This window comes from Limanda limanda, chromosome 4 (genome assembly GCF_963576545.1).
Source record: "Limanda limanda chromosome 4, fLimLim1.1, whole genome shotgun sequence".
NCBI classification, from domain to species: domain Eukaryota; kingdom Metazoa; phylum Chordata; class Actinopteri; order Pleuronectiformes; family Pleuronectidae; genus Limanda; species Limanda limanda.
This window is the reverse complement of record NC_083639.1, coordinates 5780377-5806510: the sequence shown is the minus strand read 5'-3', so window position 1 is coordinate 5806510 and position 26134 is coordinate 5780377. Positions and strand designations below refer to the sequence as shown.

Below are 26134 nucleotides of genomic sequence, written 5' to 3'. Positions count from 1 at the left end.
TGAAAGAAGTGCGAGTGAACCTACGCGTCGTGGGCAGTGAACCGATAATAATAAGCTAAAGACGCTCATTTAGAGCTGATGGCAGCTACGGAGTCGGATGATAAATCTCCATGGGTTTGGAACTACATGCAACACATTTGGTATTACACGTAATCATGTGATCCATAGCTCACATAAAGATACAGATTACAGCCGCTTTAATTTATGCCGTGTGTTTAAACCGAGGACAGTTTACACATTAAGGTGCAAGCTTACCAGAGCAAGAGAACTGTAAAAAGAAAGAGAGCGATAGAGAGGAACAGAAAGAGAGGAGATATTACAATTACATAGAGTTGAGTTTCCCCTCTCTGCCATTCACCCCATCAGTGCCTCTCTCCCTCTGTGTGTCTCCATTCGGGGGCCAAAGGCTCTCTCTCTCCATCACTCGCTCAGACAAAAATACCCAATTTTCTGTTCCGACTGTGACATTTGCATTTTTGTAAATAAGCATTCTGCGCTGTGAGCTGTGCCATAGAAACTGCGCTTTGTGTAGTTTTTAACACTGCTTTCCGTTCTGTTGCAGTGGAACAGTGAATGCCTGACGATTTTGATCTTACATTCATTTTAAACAATATAAATGCTGCAACCCAGCACATATTCTTTCTTTTGATATATAAAAGATTCAACAATCTCAGCTCATTCACGCGTAAGTGCTGTCTTATTGTTGTGGGAACCCACTGTGTTTTATTTGATCTTGACTAACAAAGACCATTTTGTCTAGTTTGTCACAAATGCTGGCAAAAGAAAGCAAGATGTAGGTGCACAACAAAAGCGCTTTTTATTGGTAACTTCAGAAAAGAGAGTCTTACTTAAACTCTTCTTCTCGATCCTTTTTCAAGTGCTCTTTTCAACTGTCTTCCCTCTGTTTCACACACAATACACTGACCATCAATCGACAAAAGTAAAATCCAATTATGAGGCCAATAAACCTGTGTACATGAAACATTCTGACATACAGATATTTAGAAATCCAGCCCTGCAGTCTGTGAATGTTTCTATTCAGAGCAGGTCTGTATGGAGGCGGAGGGATGCTTTCTAAAGTGCTTGCCTGAAATATATAAACAAAAACCATGTTAGCAGCATTCTTTAATAAAACTCTTGGTCTCTTGAAGGGGTGTCTCGAAGTGAGGAATTCTTGTCACTCTAATGTCAGTTAAGCAATGAGGTCCGTTTTTTCCTGGCCATGCAATGAACCCCAAATATTTCATGTTTCTCATCGTTCATGATTTTAAATTGGGAGGATGGGGAGGAGGTGACACACGTTACATGTCTGACGTAAAAGCTGAACGGATAGAAACTGCAATATCACCAAGACTTGACTATGACTCAGTGATATGGGTGAAATTCCGTAATATTTTAATCACAGGGAAGAAAATAGCTTCAAATGTAAATTTAATTAATTTAGTTTTAGTTAATTAAATTCTTTTAATTAGATTGCATTCATTAATTTAGTTCAATCTGATTCATGATTTCAATTTACTGACATCAAAAAAAGTTAAGTAGTTGATGTTACTTTAGGAAATTAAATTAATTGAAGTAACTCAATTTATTTATGCGAGTTCAATTAAATTAATCAAATAGAATTTACAAACATGTCATCACGTGTTTGTTTTGACATTGTGATATCAGTAGCATGGGACAGAGTCGAGGTCTTCATGCACCTTTGCTTCATTTCCTAAGGGTCAGGCCCAACATAAGATGACTAGCCCCCCTGCGGTGTTTGCTCATTCCTGGGATTTGCTGCAGCCTGCTTGCACAGCATGTCTTGATTTCAACAATGCACCAAATGACCTCTGTCACATTTGAAAGATTGAATCATGCACTGTGTGACCCAAGGGCGAAACGTGGGAAGAGTCCTTGACCAGTGCAGAGGTCTGAGATTCGAGCGTTCACTCGCCCCTGATGGATCTTCCTGTTCTTACATCATAACCTAAATGAAAATGACAATGAAATATGGATACGGAATTCTTCACAGCTCATTTATGTGTATACCAGTCATGGAGTAATAATCACATAATTCAGCTTAAATAACATTCCTCAGAGCATGTCCTCGTTGTTTTCATCTGTTGAGTTATACTTCTTAATTTGACACTTTCCCCATTTCCTTCCATGACAGGCACTATATCTTTGCCTCATAGTAATTGATGGACATTAGTTAGTCGAGTGTGGTTATTTTCCCAACGACCCTGATAAGACCTGTATAAATAGTTGAGCAGGGCATTATATCACTGTACTAGTGGGGAAAAATGGAAACCGTTCCAGTGTGCGCAGGAATAGTCGATATTCAATTAACCCAGGCAGACAGTCATGGTGACTGTTTATCAATACCTCTTTTTAACTGCACACCCTCGACACACTTGATTAAACTTCTCATTAATAGCATCAAACCAGTGAGCAAACTAACAACACAAACATGCTAAGTTTGGATAAGGGAGTCGAATCCATAGAAGTGCTGGAGGGACAACTGCTTATTTAAGGGAATCAACCTTTCCCAAAGTTAAGTACTGAAATCCCTGTGTTAGCCTTGAGGTCTCTGTCTGAGACATACATGCTTTCATTCCAGTTGTGGAGACAGAGGAGGACTTTGTGTGTTTGGATAACGCCATAATTACGCATCCTCAGAGTATTTGTCCGACCCATTGATGTGTATCTGGGACACGACCTGACCCCTGACCCTAAAATCATTAATTTCCGAACATTCCATAGTTGAACGTATGGACGCCTGACTCCGCAAAACAGACTGTGGTCGTGGTTTCATATGAAGAAAGACTTTGTATGGTTTAGAAAAAAGAACTAAAAAAACATTTGCAGAGGAATTTAGGAGCCTTCTTTGTGCAGAGTAAGAAGTGGAGACAACCTTTATCTCTTCCCTGTGTCACAGGCTATGTGCTACATTTGTGCTTTGCTCATCAGCTACAAATCAGGGCCAGTGCACTAATCGGGAACAGTGATGTGACTGTCTAGACGAAGATAATGATCTGCTAACATGTCGTGATCAAACCTGCCAATGCTTGTTTTCATATTCTCGAGTAACTGTAGCCTAATAATTGTCCTGTTTGTGGACTGTGGGCAGTGAGGCGGACAGCAGAGGTGTTGACATTATGATTGTATGAGATAAGTCCGGTTATAGAAAGAGACAGAGGACAGGAATCAGAGATAAGCAACAAGCGAAGGACTGCATATGTGCTGGTGAAGCACAGTAGGAAGTAGCTAATGTCAACGTCATACGTCAGTCGACCGACTTGGTGTCAAAAATTGTTGGATGGATTGATTTGTTGAGTTGGGAACGGCAGAAGATAACTTTTAACGTGGCAACAGAGGCACCATCCAATCAAATCACAAACATTTTAAAGAGGAGGTCGAGGCACTTGCACTCATCTAGTTTTATGTCCCGGTAACATTGCATTGATGGATATGGCACATTAGCATGAAAGTGGCCATGGTGTGTGTCCTATGCCTGAAACTGTCATTGTTGTCATAGTCAAGCATTGATACAATGCATATCTGCGAGTCCAGCATAATATATCATGTAGTCATCATCAAATCAAGATTCCATTAACTTTTAGTTTTAGCTATTAATTCATTTAATTTGACCAAATGCCTAACCAGCCACATTCCCATCAATTCCACCTGCACTTCTATGTTTAGTGTTTATTCGCAAATGTTAGATGCTGAAGTAAGTTTGCAGAACATGGTAAACATTATACCTGCTAAACATCAGCAAGTTGGCATCACCACTGTGAGAAAATTAACAACAGCAAATGTCAGTGATGTGAAAAAGTGCCGTCACTTGTTTCCCAGGAGACAACATGACATCTTCAAATGAATTGCTTGTTTTGTTCTGTGCGGAGTTTCTTTCCTGTCTTCATTCAAAACGGCAGTCCTTCATTTTGAGAGCATTATTTCTTCATTTCATGGTTAGATTTTGTTCTGCTTTCCCCATAAAAACCTGTCATCTCTCTCAACCAGTTCATGTTTCACGGGGCTCCTGTTACCAAGAACTTTGTAGAACTTTTACATTCACAAATTTAAAGGTTGAATGTGTAGAATTTAGTGACATCTAGTGGTTGAGTGCCATGTTGCAGCTGAACACCCCTCAACTCACCCTCCCCTTCCAGTTGTGATAAAAACTCAAAAGGTGTTAAGTTTGTCCAGTTTGGTCTACTGAAAAAACATGGCGGACTCCGTGGAGAGGACCCGCTCGTAATGTAAATATAAATTCTTTAAATATAAAAAGCTCATTCTAGAGTAAAGAAAACAACAATTCCTACAATTTAGATGAAACTGACTAGCAAAAACATCACTAGGATTATTTTTCTGCCAATAAATCCCTTTCACCTAAATCTTACACACTGGACATTTTACAACTATGTATCTTTGTTGTGGACAGTATTTGTTTTTTGTAGCTCTGGCAATAAATATTGTAACGAAGTTAATATTCAGATTCTGATTCTGATGAAATTTGAAAAAGCATTTATAATCACCAGCTCACAGTGTGTTTTTAGGTCCTGACACTTCAAGATACAAATCAAAGCATAAAATAACTGATATTAAAGTAGCCCTGAATATTATATATATTGTCATATTCTTAAACCCTGACCGAACAGAGTGGAGACGCTGAAGTTTCCAAGTTGAGGCCGCACTCATGGATCTCTCTGATCTTCACACATGATCTGTAGCTGCCACACAGACAGGATGCAGTGAGCTAACTACTGGTACAACCACCAAATTGTGTGTTTCATTCGCTCGTCAGTCTTGTGAGCTTGCTGTGCCATCTTTGTTTGTCTCTATCTGCCATTGTGTGAATACCAATGAGCGTGGAGCTGTTATCACCCAGGCTGCGGATGACAGAATCTGTATGATGTATCACTCACATACCTCAGTTTCTTGCTAGAGACAGGATGTGTTTTCTTACTTGGGAAATGAAATGTCAAATGCAGATTCAATGTTGTGATGGCTCAGCACTATCATTTTAAGATGGGATGAAGGGAAGAAGGCCAGCCCCCCAGTCTCTAACCTTTTGTGTGTGAAATGGCATTTTACAGCTGCGCAGATAAGAATTAACGGCAGTGTTTATTGTTTGCGTGGCCTCTCGTCCAACTGTTGTGGAGCTCTGTGTTCTCGCCACCGCTCAATTGTAATTCTCCTGGCCTCTCCTCTTTGTGTTTAACCTATTAGAGCTCTGCGCCTCTGTCCTCTGCTAAGTTTGCTCTCGGAGTTTGAAATGTTTTCCCCTTGGGCGCCTTGAGCCAGCCCCCCTTCCACTGATGTGGGGGTGAGCTTTCCCAGGACAAAGAGATGAATATATATAATGGAAAAAGAGGAGGTTGGGGGGGGGGTCGGGAGAGACAAAAAGACAGTGGGTGTGTGAGTGAGAGGGAGGAAGGGAGAGTGGGAGCGGGAGTGAAAAGATACAGAGGGTTTGACAAGTGCTTGTCAGAGGGTTTCACACTGTCGCCGAGCTCTGAGCGCAGGGACACCGGGGAAAGAAGAAGAAGAAAGAAACAATCTCTACTTTTCCTTCTCTTACAGACCCTGGTTTCTAACTCATTACAGACTCTATGGTGTTTGGGATACACAGCTGTAGTTAGAGAGTTGCTGGAGAGCAGCTCAGTCCAACTGCGTCCCCCCCTCCACCTCTCCCCTGGTCCTCCAGCACATGGTACAGTCCATTTAAAAGGCTGCATGTCATCTCAGTGTGTGCTGGGTCCTCTCTGAGAGCAGCTGCTCACAGCACATTCTCCTCGGCGGGAGCACTCACTTTCCCCTCCGCCTGCTGGGCTGCATCTTTTTTCCTCCTCTGTCCTGTTTTCTCTCTCTCTCCCTCTCTCTCTGCTCTCTTTGCTTTGGCTCTTCCTCTTTTTCTCCTCTTTCTCTCCTTTCTCGTCCTGCACACACACCAGCACATGCTTCCACTGGGTGTGTGGTGCTCGGCCACACAGATGTTTCTTTAGACAGTAACAGGTAGACATCCTCTGTGTGCTGCTCAGCGGAGGACAGGAGAGGGACCGGCGTCTTGGCTCATTCTTCTCTGTATATGTGCAAAGTAAACTGTGAGAGAGGAAGCACAGGTGGAGGAGGAAGAGGAGGACGACCAGAGAGGGGGATAACTGGAGGAGAGAGGGGTCTTGGCTTCACCCCCCGTCTAATGCTCCACTTGACACCATGCTGCTCTGTGTGGATTTGGTCCTCAGGGGAAAATCCTTAAAATGATGGAAGACAACAAACACCTGGCACAGAGGATTGATGGGGCCATCCAGTCCGCCAGTCAGGAAGTGACCAACCTCCGCTCCGAGCTCTCGGCCACCAGCCGCAGACTGGCAGAGCTGGGTGCCAGCAGCCCCCCTGCTCTGGAGAACCACCACCAGCACAACCACCACGATGACAGCCTCCATTACCGGGGTGAGTGTCACACACGTGCACGTGGACATGAATGTGTGTGAGAGTGAGAACATGAACATGTGCGACTGGCTTTGAGAACAACAGTGGGGAAAATATTGGGGGAATGTGCAGCAGGGGGGCTAAGATCATTCCTCCTTTAGTCCGCTGACTTATTTTCCCCTAAACTCCCGAGCAGAGGGACAGTGGAAAAGGCTTTGGATCGAGAGGGGAAAAAAGAACTGAGTTCTCTTATTAGATGGGAGGGGTTGGGGTTAGAGAGCGTGGGCCAGAGCCTGTCCGGGTTTTGTTTCCCAGGCAGCAGCTGGGCTCCTCTGGGGCTGCAATCCCTCCAACTCTGGCTCCTTCTCTGCTCGCTCCCCAGAATCTGGCAAGGAGTCTTAAACAGTGCTTCAGGTCCAGAACCGCGTGCCAACATCTCTGATCGGGGCTGGCGACACCATGGCACCGTTATGTAGTAGAAAAAAGATGTGATGCTTTAAACCTGTGAATGATTTAAGTGGGAGTTTGCAGGGTACTGCTCACTGTGGCCTTGTTGGCTCAGAATGATTTGTTCTGGCTTCACGCCGCGCTTTCTAATATCTCACTTGTTGCTCTCAGTAAGAACATGAACAAGTACTCCTTAAGAGTTGCTGCAAGTTCGAACGATGTTTCTTGGCACTTTTTAAATCTTTATTTCATGTTTGTGTAGGATGACACATCTTTTAAACACGTCTTGGAATTAGTAATGATTAGTTGTGTGTATTTTGATTGGAGTGACAGGAAACGGGGGGGTTTACATGTTGCCCTGACATGTGAACTGAACATCAAAAATCCCTGCTTGTGCTCACATCAATTTCCTGAACAACTTATCAGTCGTGACAAATGTAAAGCTTTCCACAAATACTGGATGATCTGACAGATTCAATTTCTACAGAACGCTTGACTCTCTGAAATCGTGAACATGCCACAGAAAGAACAAACCCTGATGGTGCAGGTCTTTTTTCGCCTCGAGGTGTCTGTGTTCTGCATTTGCCTTGGATAAGGTTCAAAGCCGGGGGGTTATCGAGATCATGCCATGCCAAGCAGTTCACTGTCAGTATATATTAAATGGCTCCCTGTGTCGGGCATATGGAGTTCAGCGGCTTGGGATTCCTCTTGTCCGTTGCATGGTGCTCGAAGCTGAGGATGGGTCTGTGTGAAATGAGGCTTGAGAGTGATGATGTTCTTGTTGTCAAAGATACAATGAGTAACAGATCTTCATTAGAATGTCTAAAAAAACGATGAGATTATATGTTTTGTTACCCTGTAAGTACACGATATGTCATATGTGCTTTATAACTCCTCGGAGCAAACAACAGAGGAGAAACACGCCGCTAGCCACTTAGCCAGTTAGCTAGTTAGCTAGTTAGCTAGTTAGCCGTCCGTGGTCTGCATTGGTCACTCTTAATGCATCACAATTGCTCATTGATCTTTCCTGCGTAATGTGAGTGAAACTTTAAGACATGAACTCACCTGTGAACACATCCTGAGTTGTGGTGAAGACCACAACTCCCATGATCCCACGCTGCTTCACGACGTCATCGAAGGCCTGTTTTGATTATAGACCCCGAAGCTTTGTCTTAATTCAGTGGTCGCATCCTTCCGAGGACCCGGTCTACGAGGACCCGGTCTACGAGGACCCGGGTCGGTCAGTCCGATATGAGGTGGTCTGGTCTTCCTATTTCATCTCTAGCTTGTCCCGCCCTTACAGTCATCACCTAGCAAAAGAGCTACAGCAGAAAAAGTTCTTCAGTTGATCAAAAACGTTGAAAAGATGTGGACCGTTGTTCGGTTAATTACTTATATATAATTAAATTCTTCTGACATTTTCGCCTCGATTTTTGCTGCCATTACCTCTTTGAAAAACAGTCCCTCACTAAATCGCAATGAATCATGGGATATGTTGAGCAGCGATGGATCCACCCGGTGCAGCTTCTGTTGCTTAGGGGTGGAAGGACACATTAGTAGCCCGCATTTGGAGGAGCCTTTTAATTGTTGCAGTCTAGTTCGCTCCACTGTGACGTAATTGGTCTACAAATGCAGCTTTCTAAAGATGCAGCCCCCGAATTGAAACACAGCGCTAGACACTGAATTTACATATTTTACGTTAGACTATGCCTTATGTATGCACCATGGAGGCTGTGTTCATCCTGCATTATTTCGTAATGTGAGTTATGCATCAGCTTTCACAACATGCGGTTAAAGGGAAACACATGGTGTCACAGCAGTGCGATCAGGGTTAACTCAGCTTGCAGATTATACATTTTGAATCAGTGATCCTGCTTGACAATCTCCGGGGGGGTGTGGAATCAGAAAGACGTGGGAGTTTATTAGGCAGGCAGGGTTTCATATAAAGTGAAGTTGCATCCTGGGAAATTTAGTAATTTTTGAGCCTGAAGCATACGAGATAATAAAAGTCAGGATATCCGAGCTTTGGCTGCTTCAATGCTGATCATTCGAGAGCTAAGCCTGGTTTAAGTTATTTGCTGGATAAGTTTTGTCAACAGAACGGCCAAGTAGCCTTTTTTCCACACAGGGTTTGAGTCAGATCATGGCTTTTAGTCCTCACAGTTGGAATAACTTATAATAAAAATAACTCTGCAGTCACATCTCCGCTGTGTCCACCCTGCTCGCTCTCTGTCTCTGTTTCGCTCCTGCAGCGTTAACAGGCAGCCTGACATTCCCACATTCCTGAATGTCAGGGCAGTGATGTCATACTTCCTGTTCCCAGAGGCCAGGCCAGCAGTCAGGTGACGGTTAAAGCCAGACGCAGCTTCACACACCGTCCCCCACCTCCCTCCTTTGCTTCAAGCCCGACAAACTTAACACGGCTGAGCCTTCACCTCTCCTGCATAAAGAGGGATGAGCCAGAGAACTGCTTAGCTTTAAGGATGTTTCCTCCAGATTTCGAAGTTTAGGATGATTCGCTTGGGAAGATCTCTGGTGTGAGGCAGTTTAGTGTGTGACGAGCCAGCGTCAGCGTCCAGTGGCTTAGGGAGATTAAATGTTCTTTAGGTGTGTATCCCTCTCCAGGCCTCGCTGTTTGTTAGTCAATTTGTTGGCTCTGCCCTGTGCAGAATGAAAGCTGCTGCACAGACAAGCTTTTTCTTTTTTTTTTCAAACCTGCAGGACCTGCCTCCCGGTAAATACTGTATATTTTATCGTGCCAAAATGTCACAAACGTTTCTGCTGTTTCACCTCCCTGTGGAGCTTCAATAACATCTCTGACAGATGTCCAATAAGACTGTAAACATGGCACCAGAAGCTGCTGTCGGCCTCAGGGTCTGTTCTTGTTGCTAAACTAATCACAAGGAACTAAAGATTAAAAATCACGCTGCACCAGGATTAACTTGACTCTTCACATTTTGCCTTTTTTTTAAACTTTTGTATGTTTTTTTTCTTTCTTCCAAGCAATTATCTCCATGACACAGAGATTTATTTTCTATGTTTCATATTCACTTTATAGTTGAGTCAATGGAAAGCTCTGTAGCTCAGTTACAACCCTGCCTCCTTTTATTCAGGCCATTGACAGTAATGCATTCATCGCCAGGGTGGTGACACCCCTCTATTATTGGCTCTGTCTCTCGACATACTTAACGACAATCTGAATTATGAGGAGGGAAACATATCAAGCTATGTTCAATTCGTCTGAAGAAACAGAAGCTTCAGGAAAAATATTTTGTCCTCCATAATCAATGGGAGCCTCGCAGTAGTTTTCATTATTTATACTCCTGGTAGATCAGTGCCCTGCTGTCGGCGGGAGAGAAAGTGCTCATCACGGACTCAAGGGATTCTGCCAATACTAATCCATAAACCTTTCTAAGACACAACCATAAGTCAGCTGTTAGTGACTCATGCAGCATGGGGAGTATGGATGACTCCTGCCGGCTTTAAACAAGGAGACTGATGTAGTCGACACAAAGTGTGAAAGCAGTGATGTATATCTATGACATTTATTATTTCTCAACTGTCCATGAGCATTATGATCATCCACAGTCGATATCCATAGCCGAAATAACGTGTTTAAGGTTAGACCTATATCTACGTAAGAAAGATGAGTTGTGGATGTCCAGGTTTGATACAGACAATGCTTAGAATTGAGTTAGTAGCACAAAAGTATGATTTGAATATAACTGATTCATCAACAGAAAACCAAAGATAAAACTTAGTGAGAGGTGAACTACAACTCTCAAGTGAGAGAAATCAGAGCTGAGCAGAACTTAAATGTATTTTGTAATGCCTCTATTAGTGGGTGAAAGCTAAAGGTTATGCTTTGCTTATACATTTGGATAAATTCAGCAACCAAATGGTTTGATTGGGTTTAAAATGCGTCACTCTGAACGAGAGGGGCACAAGCACAATGTGAATGCTAAACAAAACAATTTAAAAATCCCTCATTAAAACCATTATTTGTTAAAATCCAACAATGGACAGAATAAATAAATTAGTTAATAAATAAATAAATTGAGAAGGTTTAAAAGTCACAGACTCAGAACAGGCAGTGAGGGCTTTAGTTCTTATAAAAATTCTCTGTGACCTCCCTCGGCTGTAAATTAGAGAAGACAAGGCTTGTTTAGATTACATTTTATAATAAATACCAATAGTTCACAGCAATAATGCCTAATATGAATTTCAAAAAATGAGAGGCAGGCTTAGGGTTAACTCTGGCTGTTCTGCATGATGATTATTTTCTGCTTCTTCTTGTTGGTCAAGTTTTAACAGCCATCCACCAATGCACAGAAAAGATCTGATTTCTTAGGAATAATTTCAAACGCCCATACTTTGGTTCTACTGCTGAGAAACGATCTTGGAGTCATTCTGCGGTATCAAAGTGGGTCTAACCCTTGAAAAATTAAAAGCTTTTCAACATACTCAGAACTCAAAGTGCCTTGGAGTTTTCTGTCATGTTTGTTATACTCATGGACTATGAATCAGAGGAGAACCATTGTTTGTTTGGCTTTTTTAAAGAAGACACATTTACCTTTTTCTTATGCATAGCTGCTCTTCTTTTGGGGTCCTTTTAAATGTTTGTACAGACTGATGAGGAACGCTGAAAATATCATGAAAGTCAACATTCAAATGTGAATTTGAAAATGAAAAAAAACTTCCAGGACCAGCAGCTTCTCCAACTAAACTATTCTATTATATCTGCTCTCTGCAGTATACGCTAGAATATCCGCAGTCAGGGATAGAGGAAGATAAAGCCGCCGAAACCTTTGAGGACATTCTCCAAACTGTTCGGCTTGCTGTAAAACAGTGTTGATTAAGTATTCTCAGTGATTATCTTATCTCCCAATAGCTGCACTGCCTCTAATGCTCTGTACTTTAGAGTAATTGTAGGGAAGAATCATCTCCCCATCTGGCCTGAGTTTGTCGGAGGCCCCGAGTCTCTCATTACTTCATCGTGCACACGAGCGGGGCTGGGAACAGAGCGCCAAAGTACAGGGGCAAAATCCCACCCACTTCAGCTCTTTCTCTTTCTGTTTCTCTCTCTCTCTCTCTTTCTCTCTCTGTCTCTGTAACACTCTCCAGAGACCACCCGCGTTCCCGTCCTCTCTTCACATGCAGAGAAAGTATGCGGCGCTCTCTAACCTTCCCCCTGTATCCACCACTGTCCAAATACCTCACCCCCTCCCCTCCCAATATTCCCTGCCTGGCCTCCCTCAGCCACGCCCTGTCTGTGGTCAATGCAGCATGAGAGGAACTGTGTCCAAACAATAGCTAAGAGAGAGGGAGCCCCTTACCCCTCCAACATTTCTCCCTCTCTCTTCCTCTTCCTCACCCACTTCCTCCAGTAGAAAAACTAATCATGGCACAGCCAGGACTCCCGGGGCCTCCCATACCATGTGAAGACCCTGGTGGTGGTGGGCAGGAGGTTTTACTTCTCTTAGACCGGATAGTTAGATCCAAAGAGCTCAGTCCCCTGAGATGACAATAAACTAATGGTGTACAGTATTCCCATTCATTTATGACATTTGTATCTCATTAATATCTTGGAACACATCAGACATCAAATTTAGATTAACATAGTTAGTTTGAAAAAAGAACATTGTATCAAGGAAATAAAAACTGTCACAACAAAACCAACCAAAAATGGATATGACAGATCTATACAGTATAGGAAATAATATAATATAATTCAATACATCTTTATTTGAGTATTTGTAATTTACTTACCTCATGGTTAAGCTTCTTTTTCATTAAGTGTTATTATTTTTTGTGTATCTGCACTTAATAGCCGAGGGCTTAGAAGTACTTACTGGCACATTGGCAGCTTTTGCTCTACAGTGGTTGGTAATGACCTTAAATAAATAATGACTCTGTGGTTATTTGTTTTGCTTTTTAATGGAATGCAAGCCCTAGTAATGAACTGTCAGAGCTGCACTGGCTGTCAGAGAGAGCAGAGGCCCTGTGGACTCTGAGTTTCCACTCCTGAGCTTTGCTGCAGGGAGAAACAGCCGGACAGCACATATTCACTTTCATGTCCATACAGGGGCAGAGGAAGCCAGGCCGTATTGTTTCAAAAGCTCGGAAATTCTCCGGAGATTGTGGTTCACCAGGAGGGCATTGTGATTTCATGTTGCAGCATACAGGGGCAGAGGGGGCAGGTGACAGCTAACCTCTTCCTTTAGCTCTGTTGGGCGAGGTGACAGAAGTGCTGCCCTGCTCACCAGCTGGTGAGAGCGTTCCTCTGCCTGGGTTTGGTTGGCAGATGGCCGCGGTGCCCTCGCCATGTGACACCTGATGTGAACCGCCACCTTAGAGAGACCCGGGCCTGCGGAAAACAAAAGCAACGCAGTGAAGCAGAACCAGAAATGGGAGTTGCGAGAAGGATGCCAGCTTAGACAGGTTACATCTCCAACAGATATTCCTCTGCAATTAAATCTGCGAGGCCAACTTCATCTGAAAGAAACTTCACAGAGTGAGTCAGGGAACGCCAATTCAAGGAGAACCGGGGAGCGCTTTAACCGTGACACTAAGCAGTGAATTACTCTCCGGTATGACACACTGTCTCTGAGATGATATTATTCCTATCAGTGTGACTGATATGTCTCCGTATGCTAATGAGATTCATGAAAGCCAAAGTGCTCACTTAACTATTTCCTTCCCACCGGCTCTCGACAGTCTTTGTTTCCCAGTTGGATTTTTGATGAAGACGACATTTAATATGGATTTCCTGTGTGTAGGTCACGACTCGGGTTAAGAGCACATTATGAGGCCGGTGGTTATTGCCTGGGGAGTGGAGGGAGAGGAGAAGATTAATGACGATATTTCTCCCCGTTATCTCGTCTCCTATGATACTTTTCTCCCCCATTTCCCTCTCACGGCCCATCATCATAACTTTGTATGCAGCAAGTATTCTATAGTTTTTTCATCAGAGGAGCAAATGGACTGTAGCCAGTGACAGACAAAGAACTCTACGGAGGGTATCCTGTATTTATCACCACCATATGTCAGAGTGAAAGATTCATGTTGTGGACTGAGTGAAGTATTTCTTCCGACTTGTGTTTTATGGACCTGCTGCATATTTAGTTTGCATCGTGTACTTCTAGAGAGGATCCTGGACTCTGTTGGTCCAGATGGGGAATCCTGTCGTTCCTCACTCGTACAAAACACAGTGAGCTGGGATGGAGCTATGCTGAGTTCTGGGTGAAGACTGTATATAAAGATGGACGACGTGTCTTCACTTCCTTTGTTGTCCTAAACTAAAGGTTAAATATCCTGGACACAGGTTCTGCCATCTTGCACTTTTAATGACATTTGAAGTCTGCACAGAAGTGATCGTGGTTTGGAGTCACAGCATGGAGGTTCCACTGATTCACATGGACGACCAATCACCAGTCAGTCTTAACTGTCATTCACAATATTTCACAAATGCCAAAATACACTGGACACGAATGCCGCCATCACGTTTGGAGCCGCGGGATTGAGATCCCATCATTACTCCAATCGCAAGTCAATCATGACATTTCACCCTGTTTTTATAGCATCAAATAGCTTCATGAACACTTGAACATACATCAGTCTGATAAGAACCACCTTAAATGACAGAGACCATCTTGAGAAGAGGATTTATGACCTATACCTCAGCCAGTCACCAGGGGGTCGTCAAGCTGATTTGGCTTCACTGAAGGGGATCTGTCACGTCATCCATCTTTATACAGTTTATTGGGTGAAGCCAGACACCTGCAGAAGCATCTTCTATTCTCCCGCTGTATTCTTATTATCTCCATTGATGACACTCAGTGGAAAAATGAGAGAAAAAGCTTCACTGTACATATGCCCCGATAAAAGAAATGAGCTCTGATTCTCTCATGTGTGATGTTTCAAGGCCACCGCCTGCGTGTTGTGGTGCCCGCCGCGCAACAGGAGGTGCAGAAAACAATTTGACTCTAAGCACCTAAACTCCCTGGTCTCCCCCCCATGCAGCCGCTCTATACATCTAATCCTCTGTTTTCAACTTAAATCATCCAAATCCCCGTTGAGTCTCAACTTCAAACAAGTGCAACTCTCAGAGAGAGCGAGAGAGAGAGAGAGACGAGGAGACAGACGGCGAGGAGGACGAAGCTGTGTTGCCTTCACAACAGTCTCAGCTCATCCTATTCAAATGCCTCATTGCTTTAGCAGTGGAGATTTAGCTTTCTTACTGCTGGTATATATTGTTGCCTTGGCAGATGAGAATGGATTAGACATGAGGGGAAAATGAGTTCTGAGGAAGTACACCCCCCCAAACCCCCCACCTCTCTCTCTGTATCCAGGGGACGTAAAGCGTGACATTCCAGCAGAGCAGAGGATAAGCAGAACACTTCATCTGGTTCACGCAGGCCTCGCACAAGATTGATGGGCTGAAGGCAGAACATCGGAGCGATACTGTGCACTTTTATACCGCCACACAATTCATTAATGGCAAAGTAGAAACATCCTAATGGTTAGACTTAGAGGACGGTCAGAGGAAGGTCAAACCTTGGCTTTAGTCCTGTGTTGCTGAGCTACAGTAGATTCACGTATAGTGTCTCATGTCCCTGCTGTGTCCTCTTCTATGCTCACCACGTACACTGCAGCCTTTAGCTCATCCATAGACTGTGAAAAGATGGAGGATACTTCTCTGCCACAATCCAGAAATTTAGCAAAAATATCCCCTACGACGTGAATGCTGCCATCTTTCTCCGAAAACGTGATTGAGAGCCCAGGTCTGCATTGTAGTGATCAGAAGATGGAGTTGGTGTATTGAGGTCCCGTCCATACACACGCTTGACCAATCGGGCATCAGTTTCACCTGTCAATCAAGGCGTCCCAGCCTGCTTGTATAGCATCAAATATCTAATTCTCCAGTTATAGGAACACTTGAACAAACGTAATTGTGATGAGTACAGAATCCATCTTTGTGAAAAATATATTTACTGTGTCCTTAGATGTTTAAGGACGAACATATTTTCTGGTTTGTTAAATTATAAGATTTAAATAAAAAGATCTTGTGGCTCTGGACAATTGGTTGGACAAAAGCAAATTAAGTTTTTGGGAAATTACTTCAGAAACAAAAACAAGACTAACCAATAATTAAATTTAAAAATCTGTTGCTACCATATGTCAGTGTAAACCATTATGCGTGCACATAGTATTCATGGTTAATTTTCCATGTTGTATCTCCACACTGCTCCTCCAGACTGTAACAGATGGCTCACACTGCAGCAGTTTTGTTTTTACTGGGATTCCACCGAGCTTGGCTACTCAGGTTGTTTCCAATCACGCCAAAATGAATTGAATCAGTCTTTGAATTCATCAGCAAGCAAAACGTGGGTTTCACAAATAAGGTAACGTCCTAAAAACAAGCTCGACATTAAAGTCGGAAAGTGTCTCACTTATCTGATTCTCTCTGGAGGGAAGCTCATGAGCCAATATTTAACCAGAACATGAACTTATCATTGTTTTAATTTCATTTGTTTTGAGCGGAACTAAACGTGGTTCATTTTGGGCGAAAATAAATCTCAGTAAGTCGATGCATCATCATCAGCTCCTCAGCTCCCCCTGATTTGTGGACATTGAGCGTTAAAGTGGGCTCCATCCCTGAATTATTTTTGGTCTGCAGCCTGAAGGCATTAGAGCTGAAATCATGCCTCTCTGTTTTCTCCTGCTGAGGGGCTTCTACACAAATATTTAGCAGGTCACCAATTACTGTACACAGTGTGCTCAGGCATATGTACACACACACAAACACACGGCGCCTCTGTTGAGAAGGCTGTGTATATACATTCCTGTAAATGTGTTTATTGTTCAAAATAACTGTCTGGTTAAAACTTTACCTTAGACCAGATGTCCTCCACCAGTATCCCTGGAGACAAGGACGTGTGCATTGTGAGATGCATGTGTGTACATTCCTATTTTTAAAAGAAGTATCAGTGCCTCTCAAAGTTATTCGCAGCTGTCAGACACAAATGTCATTTAAAACTCTAATTTTCTCCAGAATGCACTCATATAAATACAATAATGTTTGATACATCTGTACTTCAACACAAAAATCATCTTCACCATCCTGCTCATCTTGTGAAAGTTAAATATGATTCCTAATTATCCAAGTATGCCCAGGCTATGTGTAACCTAATAAGAATAGGCTCCTTATCATATTTACACCTGGAGTTAAAAGGCGTTTCGGTCGACCATATAGAAGTACAGGTGTGTGAGGATGGATTGTGATCTTATTTGCCAAACACTCCACACAAACATAAAGGCAATCCTCATCTTATTCCACTTTTAGATGGAGTGATGAAAAGCTCAAGACAAAATAAAGTCGGTCTAGAACCACTGTCCGTCTATAAATCTTACCTTTATGAAAGATGTCAAATTATATCTGCTGAAGCTGTATTGCCGCTTTGATGCTTACAGATTTTGCATCAAATTATAGTGACAGGTGGACCCCACTCGGTGCTATTACATATAAACTAGTGCAGTGCCGGTTCTAACCCTGTTTGGAATGGGCTGTTTGATTGGTCTGTGGTTGCAGCTTTCCTCAGTCCACAGAAACAAGAAGCTGCACAAAAGTTCTCAAGATATTCACATAAAGACCAATTTCTGGAATTGTTAGACAGGTTACACTCGTCGTCTGTAGTGCAATCTGTTGGTTAAAGATTTCTAATCTCCAAACCCAAAGTTATGCCACAACTAATGTAGTTCTCTCACAGGCAGAGAGCACATTGTGCAACAGTTTTTACAGTAGCTGAGCAGTTGCTCTTGTGACAACTAAACTCCATTTGACCTTTAGAATGTGGGGATCTCCCCTTAAATGTCTATCACCCCTTTGATTCTTCGCTCCTCTGTTTACTGGTAGTAGAACTGCGGCCGCTCTATTGGTCCCCTCAAAGTGGGCACCACAGTTCCGACGACTGGACATAAGAGATGGAATCTTTTGCTCTGGCCGCCGAACAATGAGTCCCTTTCAACATGGCTGCCATTACTTGAAGTGGTGTGAGTTTTTTTGGAGGAGGGTTTCGGATTCAGGGGTTTCCCACAGACTCCCCCCTAATTAACCACCGCGAGCGACTCAGCTACTAGTCTCTCCGTCCAGGAATGTTGCCCCCAAACCGCCAAGTATTTCTCTGTTCCATCCACTGACAGAAAACCTCCTTATTTCCAAATTATACGCACCAGACACACTAATGAGAAAACAACAAAGCATTTTATTTTACAGTATTACACAGTTGCAGCGTCAGATTTATCTCCTGAGGAGGGATAGTAGCTACTTTCCATACTTGTGTGGTTGACAGATCGTGTTTTTAACCTGTGGGTGTAGACGAAGAGAAGCAGTGGTACAACGACACATTCTGTCCATGACCGTTGTGTGTGACAGGATCAATTACTTTGCCTTGATCTGGATAACGTGTGCCCGATGCGAGAGGAGAGGTGAGGAGAGGAGAGGAGGATGTTCAGACCTATAGCTCCATTAACAGGTCTTGTGTGATGCTGAATTGATTTTGAGGTCAGTCCATAAAGCACACTGCCCCAGCACTGTACTAACAGTGGCATCATTATGGTGTTATTAGTGCTGTGGGGGAGGGCTGGCAGAGAAGGGGGAGGCTGGATGTGGGAGTAATTCACAGGTGCGTTAAACCTGACTACTCATCTGGAGAGAGAGAAAACAGCCGAGGTGGTGGTCGGACCACCTCTGTCACCACCGTGTTAGCCAATTAGCACAGGTACTTGAACAGTGCGAGTCTCAATTAACATTTTCTGCACTTTATAGCCGTCACATGAGCCGCAATCAGAGAAGCAAACAAAACTCAAATCAACGTTCAGAAGAAGGCATCTTCCAGCAGCAGTGTTCAAATAATTCACTTAAATCAAAGTAACAATACTGAAAATTCTAAATTACAATAAAGAACAGAAGTATTGTGAACCAGTGATAAAAGTAAAAATACTGTTATATTACCCTTATACTGAGATCTTTTTCAAGCATAAAATTCAAGTAGATTTTCTGTACGGCTGAGTTGATTTTAATGACTAGATTATTGAAAAACTGTCAATACAGGGACAGAAGATTAGTTCCTTGGCTGATTTTACAGAATAAACAATGCAGAGAGGATCTGCATTTATGTTTACATTTAACAAAAATATTACAACAATGTTTATATCACAATTCAAGTTATGTTTGGTTGAATTTAGTTTGTTTAATCAATAGATATTTATAATAGAGTTTCATGAAGTTGACATCTTAGGAATCATCACCTTTATGTAATTTACTATATATATCAGCATTATATTTACTCCTTCATAATATAACTGTCAGCCATCTCAAATCCATAATTGCAAGGCTATACAGAAAAGTGCAGAAATTGTCCAACCAGCCGTAATGTAACTATTCACCTTTTGTTTATAAAATTGAAAAGTAACTAGTTATTATAGCTTTGAAATGATTTGAGTGATCTAAGATATAGTATAATTATTAAGTTGCAAAAATGAAACATGTCAAGTGAAGTACAAATACTAAAGCACAGTACTTAAAGTAAATTGAATTTCCACTCATTAGATGTGAACTGTGAAAGACAGTTGTGAAGATCACACCTTCACAGTTCAAACCCGTCTCTTCCAGTGGCCCTGAAGTGCTAATCCCAAAACACAACAGGAAATCGCATTTTGTCATAATTTCCTGTCCAATCAGCGATGAGCTTTTACAATAGCAGGTGCCTATTGTTTCCGTTAGAACTTAATGCATTTGTTTCTTTTGATTTGCTGTTGTATTTTGTGATTTAAACATTTGTACTTCTGGGCCACTGTAGTCACTGCCTCACAGCTCATGACGACAGAATGATGTTATTCACTGAGTGAGATTATTAAAATAGTTTCAAATAAAGTAGGACATCTAAACAACCTCAGCATCAGGATCAGAAGCTCCCTCTGCAGCCTCCCTGTGCTGCTCCATCTGGACTCAATTACAGCTGCTGCTATCGAACGCAACTCACTTTTAATTCCTGTTTATTGATGCAACTTTTCCTTATTAGTTGTGCGTTGACCTTTCAACAGTTAGCAGAGGCCCGGTCGGGATTTTAATGGGTCCTGCTCACACTGCGCTGCCTTTATGAATAAATTAGTAAAAGATATGTGAGTACCTGGTGAAGGAGAGCTGTGCAGTAATTATTAAGACTGCTTTCACTTTAGTAGTCCTACAGCAGTATGTAATGCTGATTATGACTCTTCCTCTGAAATGGAAATCGTCCTTTTTTCCCCCTTACCCTCAAGCTGTTGTACTGGAATAATCTCTGTCTATGCTTTTCCCAGCATGACAACAGTCATGGGGGGAATTCCAACCATCTCAGTGCTGAGTCAAAATGTAGCTCTGTAAAATTACGGCTAATTTCTCAGAGGTTTACGGTTACATGGTTGGTAGCTTGCTTTGTAATGGGGGTGTGGGGGGGTGGATTTTTCCAAGCATTTCTTCCGTCTCACTTGGACAAACTGTTTGGACATCTTAAGCAAGAACATGCACACAAGCTCAGCCCTTTGTGCCCCAAACATGTTTGTTTTACCGTCCGACCAGGAGAGGACATCTCGAGATACGAGTCTTTCCGTCAGTGTCTCTGTGTTTGGGGATGTTTGGATGTCTCAGCATTGTTTTGATTTGATGCCGGGTGGCATTTCCATTTCTCTAAATCTAGAGAAATAAATCTCACAAGTTCACGATTTTCTCTCGTCTTTAGGCTGTCTTTAACTTCAGCTGTGACACATGTTCACACTGATTCATAATCATTCACACGCACCAGATGCTTCTCTATGTGGCCCGGCTGAGAGGTGAATATTTTTACGGCTGCTGTCTTCACTTCCTCCTGTAACTGAGAAAGAGAGAGAGAGAGAGAAACGACAGATTGATACAGGAAGGAGCAAAACTAAGAAAACCAGGAAGACAGAAACAGACGGAGGAGGATGTGAAAGGGAAAAATGCAGAGACTCTCAACCGACCAGTGAGCTGCAATGTGAAGAGCAGCAGAGCACAGTGACAGACAGGTACTGAGTGTGTGGTAATGCACCTCCAGACCTTAATTGGTTTGAATGAGCCGGCTGGAGAGGCTCTTCCATCAGGATGAGGATGAGCAGACTGTCAGATGACAAGCCACAGAAAGAGAACTAATCAGGTCTCTGCTCCAGACACAACACCTGTCTTTTTTCACCATGTTGCTGACACAAACCTGAAGCATCATTGTTCAGATCTATATTTCTGCTTTTGTGGTGTTTAGAATCAGAACTCATCTCCAGTGCTGTTTCCAGACATGAACTGTGGATAAAAAGTAAGAGATTAAAATGTAAAAAGTTGAAGTGTGAATGGGGAAATCAGTTGAAAAGTAGTTTTTATAAATGACAAGAAAGTTCAGTGGAAAATTGTCCAGAAGAATAATGAAAACAAAAATATGCTGACAAATAAACAGCAATAGTTATAATTATTTTAACATTTTTTATATCCTTTAATAAGAGTGAAATGCACAGCCTGGCTGTTCTGTAAATACGCAGTCTATCTGTATATTTCACTGTGTTTGTTTCAGCACATTATGGTGATTTATCTGATTCCTGCACTCGCCCCAGTGCTAAGCACTCTCAGGGGAGACAACATATTGACGTCATTTGATCTCACCAACAGGGGTGTGCGGTACTGAAGTGGCTGTTAAGATGCAGACTGCGACTAGAGGAGTGTCTCGTTTTAACGGTCACATATGCTCCTGCTATTACATCATAAGTGGGGACATTGTTGCCCGCATGGCGCTGCCTCTCTGTAAGGTGGGGCGGATGCAGCCCTTTAATACTGCAGATATCGCAGGATTACACCAAGATTGTCTCAGGCCTTACATATGTCTCAGTGTCACTGTCAGGTATAAGCTCTGTGGCACGCTCTACTTTAGCTTTCTGATTACACAGCTGTATTAAGGAATGAGTGTAATCCAGCTGTATATCTCTGTCTTTGGCATTTACAGAATTGTCCCATCTGGGTTGTGGGGTGGGGTAGGGGACCAGCAGGAGGTGGGCAAGACCATCGCATGGTTGTACTGGGTAAGCTTTACCATAGTTTATAATAAGGATTGTCTGTGGGGGGGTAGAGAGGATGGTAGGGCGTGGACTGATCCTCCTGGTAATCTGCGTCCCGTCCCTCATCTGGGATCCAGGGAGCTGTAAGCTGATGCCGCGCTAACGGTGAGAGGGTTGAGAGTGAAAGGGAAAAGGAGAAAGGAAGGACAGATATGGATTTCTCCTTCATGCTGAGGGCTGAGAAGATGCTGCGGCCCAGCTGTATTCCATGGGAGCTGCATGGAGCAGAGTTGAGCAGAGGTATAGTAGCGATGCATTAATTTCCATGGCAGGGTCACGATGCTCCACATGCACCAGCTGCTGTCCACCTCTGACCTCTACGAGTGTCGTGCAGCTGCAGTGCAGTAACTTTTGATTTATGAGGCTGTGTTTCTGCAGCCTTGGAATGAGATATGCACATACCGTGCTGTAATTTAACCGCGTGATCAGCAATATGAGGACATCTGACACCAAAGGCCTCTTTCTCATGCCGAGGGACAATGCCTGTGTGTATTTGTGCAGGCGCGTGCACATATTAGGATGATACATTGCAAATTAATTAGGATTGTGTCACAGGGGGGGGCGCAGATGCATGATGGAACAGGAAGAGTGTGAATCATTATGTGTTGCTGCTCACTGGACTGACACAATACTTGAGAAGAGTCCATGAGCCTGTCCAGTTTTCTGTACCTCTTGTTTTTCTGGATTTATGATGCAGTTTAGCTATTAGCTAAATCTACACCATCAAATTTGATTCTCTCAGCTCTGTTGACCTCTCATAATGTTATAATGAGTTTGTTAAAACAGTTTAAGGCCTGGTTTTCTTATGCATTAAGTGGTTTTGCCATTTCCGAACAGTCTTAAGCACCAAATTAGCCTGTTCAGCTTGAGTCCTGCAGACCCAACAGCAGCCAGCTGCGCTGACATTTCTAGGCCAGGATCAGGTATGGAGATGAATGATGGTTAATTTAAGAAAGGCCAACCACCCACTGAATTTGTTATTTCACAGCACCTGCCTTTTGGAGAGACTGGCTTCAGGAGCTTTAGCAGAGCCAGCTTCATCTTCTAAAAATGAACTGTACCAGTATATGCGGATATAGAGATGTGTATATATCATGTCTATTTCCCTTTTGTTCTGTTGTTCTGTTGTAAAACCGAAGCAGATGGGTTATACAAAGCAGAGCACATGCCTCACCCGAGAGGCCTCATCACTCTCACTGAATAATGACATTACATTGACACAGGGAATCTAGTATTTCTTTTTTTACTCCTACCTCCAGTTTACATTATGTTTCACATCTGTATCAACAGCTGTGTCAAGACTGGGAACTTCTTTTTCAAGGCACATTGCTCAAGATATCCCAGAGGGAAAATACTAAGCTGACATAGAGAGCCACGTCTATCCAGACACATCTTGTCTCACGATCAGTTTACACACTTTGTTTGGCATGTGTGAAATGGTGTTTTCCTTTTTCCCCTGAAGGCCCCATTTTTATTTCTCAAGAACATATAGATATTTTCAAAAAATATCTCTGGAGGTGTTTATTTGGTGCTAGATGGCCTATACCTCTACTAAAACAAACTAAGTCTTTGTGTGTGCATGCATGTGTGTGTGTACTCATTTTAGCTGCCACCTCTTTAGGACCTTTTTCAATATAAATGCAGAGCTTTTCATGACCAGTTGACCTCATGGGGACCAACGATTGGTTAAGATGTGAGTGGTGGTCAGGTGAAGGTTAGTGTCATCAATTGGTCATGGTTAAGGTTAGGAACCAGGTTTTGGTTAAGCCATAATGTACAGTAGCTCTGCAAACCTGTGTGTGTGTTCTGTTATATGTTCTGCACAGTAGCGACTTACGTCCCTTTCTCAGTTTTAAAAAAAGCAGAAATAATATTGAAAAATTGTTGATATTCAGATGTAAAATTAGTTCAGCAAACGTATTAAATGTGGCACTATGAAAATGTCCTTGTAAAACAGTGTCTACCTGTATTCTCTGTGTTAAAGTTGAAAGGATGATCTTGGTGTGTCAGTATTGAGAGACGAGTGCTCGGTCTGTGGTGATGAGAGTAGTTTGTGTTGACTGAGGTTTCTGAACATTTGACTTTTAATACCTCATACCAGTGGTTTGATGGCTTCCCGTCCGCCCTGCTCTCATTAGTCATTCTGCATTATGCACTGGCTCTAATATCTCTGACGTTCCTAAACATTTTGTTTTGAGAGAGGATTAAAGTTTAAGCCCAAGGTTGCCGACAGCAACTGCTACCTAGGAACCCCGCGACGGAATGCCAAGGAGCAACAATGGATGTTGTTAGGCTCTCTCTCTCTAGTTGCATGTTTTCGAGTTGCAAGTTGTCTTCAGTGAAACTAAGGGAGGGGAAAAGCCTCAGTGTTGTGTTTGGTTCTGTGACACTGTCAGAGATGGAGGAAGTACTCAGATGATTCACTGAAGTAAAAGTAGCATTATCCCATATTTTGTGTACTGTTACAAGCAAATTTCTGAAGCCCAAATTCTAGTCAAAGTGGAAAAAAGTATGAGAAATAATTCTGCAGAATCAAGAACAATATGAGAATAATATATAAAATATGATTATCATTATTGATGCATTCACGTCACTTAAAATATTCAGTATGTAGGATTTAGTGGCATCTAGCGGTGAAGCTGCATATCGCAATCTATGTAATGTCACCCGCCTCACCTTCCTTCCAAGCATAAAGGTTAGGATACTTTATAACCTTCTGCAGTATAAATCTAAAAATACATTATAATTAAATTTTTTAATTTGTATTATTAGTCTGAAGGTAGAGAAATTAGAGTTGTATATATACACAAGTTGACTATAAAGTAGCATAAAGTGAAATGCACCTTTTATTTATTTGAGTAAATGTAAATAGGTACTTTGCACCACTTGATACTAATAGTCTGCACATCAAAGCCTAAACTGTTACAGTAAATCAACATCTAATGTAATCACATCTTAATAATTAAACACCTTTGATAACCCATTGTAGGTCTTTATTCATACTTGGATTGAATCAATAATTGGATCAATTCAAGTTGTTTGATCAAATACCAGCTTCTTAAATGTGATTATTTGCTTAGTTTGTCTCTGTGGATTCAGTGTTACTAGTGTTACACTGCTGATCAGTTTAAAACATTCTTCGTAGCATTTTCAGAGTTTCTGATCCAACTCCACCCTTTTTAAAATGTCATTGTACTTGTTTTAGAGTTTCTAATGGTTTAAAAGAATCTGTATTTAAGAATGTAATGAAGTTATTTGATGTTTGTTGAAATAAGATAATATGAAACAAACCTTATGTTGAAACTGTGCGCGCATCAGTTTGTGGAGAGAAAAAATCATTTAACAGTTACGTGAATGAATAAGTGAAATATTTAGAAAGTTATATTAACATTTATGATGGTGGCAGAAAAAAAATCTTGGAATCTTTTGAACTCATAAGCTCAATTTTTCTAATATCTTTGGCTGTGACCCAGTTTGGAACTGATTCTGAATCCTGATACTTTGTCTCCGGGTGGTTTTGGAGAAGCTCAGGATGTTATTAATCTTAAAGTTGCAAATGTATTTGTGATGAGCTTTTTGATAGATTTTTTTATGAAATACTTGGCTCTTTGAAGCACTTAACTTGTCAACATTTATTTTTCTCTCGCTCTTTGTGCATGACGGGGCATTTTGCTGCGTTTTAAACTTGGCTCACTCGTAAAAGAGGGCTCTGGTTTTTCATTGTTTTGTTCTGCTGTAAATAAAAGCTGAATTGAACCTGAACGTGGGAATACTCATAAAGTCGGTGGGTGTAATATCCCCATAACGGATCTGATTCATACCCGAAATATAACCCACATTGTAAGAAAACTTGAATTATGCTGTTACAGATGAGGGGGGAAAAGCAGCACTGACCCATAAAATTAAATTTCATATTTTTCAGTGAGATATAAGTGACACTATTTCCTTCAGGCACATTTTCCTGTCTGTGAATTTTAAAGCAATCTCCTGCTCCACACAAGAGTGAGCCCACTTTTCCTCAAACAAACCTCGAACAGTAACTTTTATGGTAAATTGATCTTCGGTGTTGAAATAGCAGCTTTCTTCTGCACTTCAAAGTGAAAACACCGTTATT

General features: G+C 42.1%; 1 protein-coding gene across 1 annotated transcript in view; it reads left to right on the top strand.

Moving 5' to 3' along the window:
- The first annotated feature begins 6248 nt into the window (after positions 1-6248).
- The window catches only part of kaznb (kazrin, periplakin interacting protein b), a 54650-nt gene continuing 34764 nt past the window's right edge, over positions 6249-26134 (top strand). Inside the window, exon 1 of the mRNA XM_061070433.1 lies at positions 6249-6441. Coding sequence (XP_060926416.1) covers positions 6249-6441 — 193 coding nt within the window. The remainder of the gene's footprint in view (positions 6442-26134) is intronic.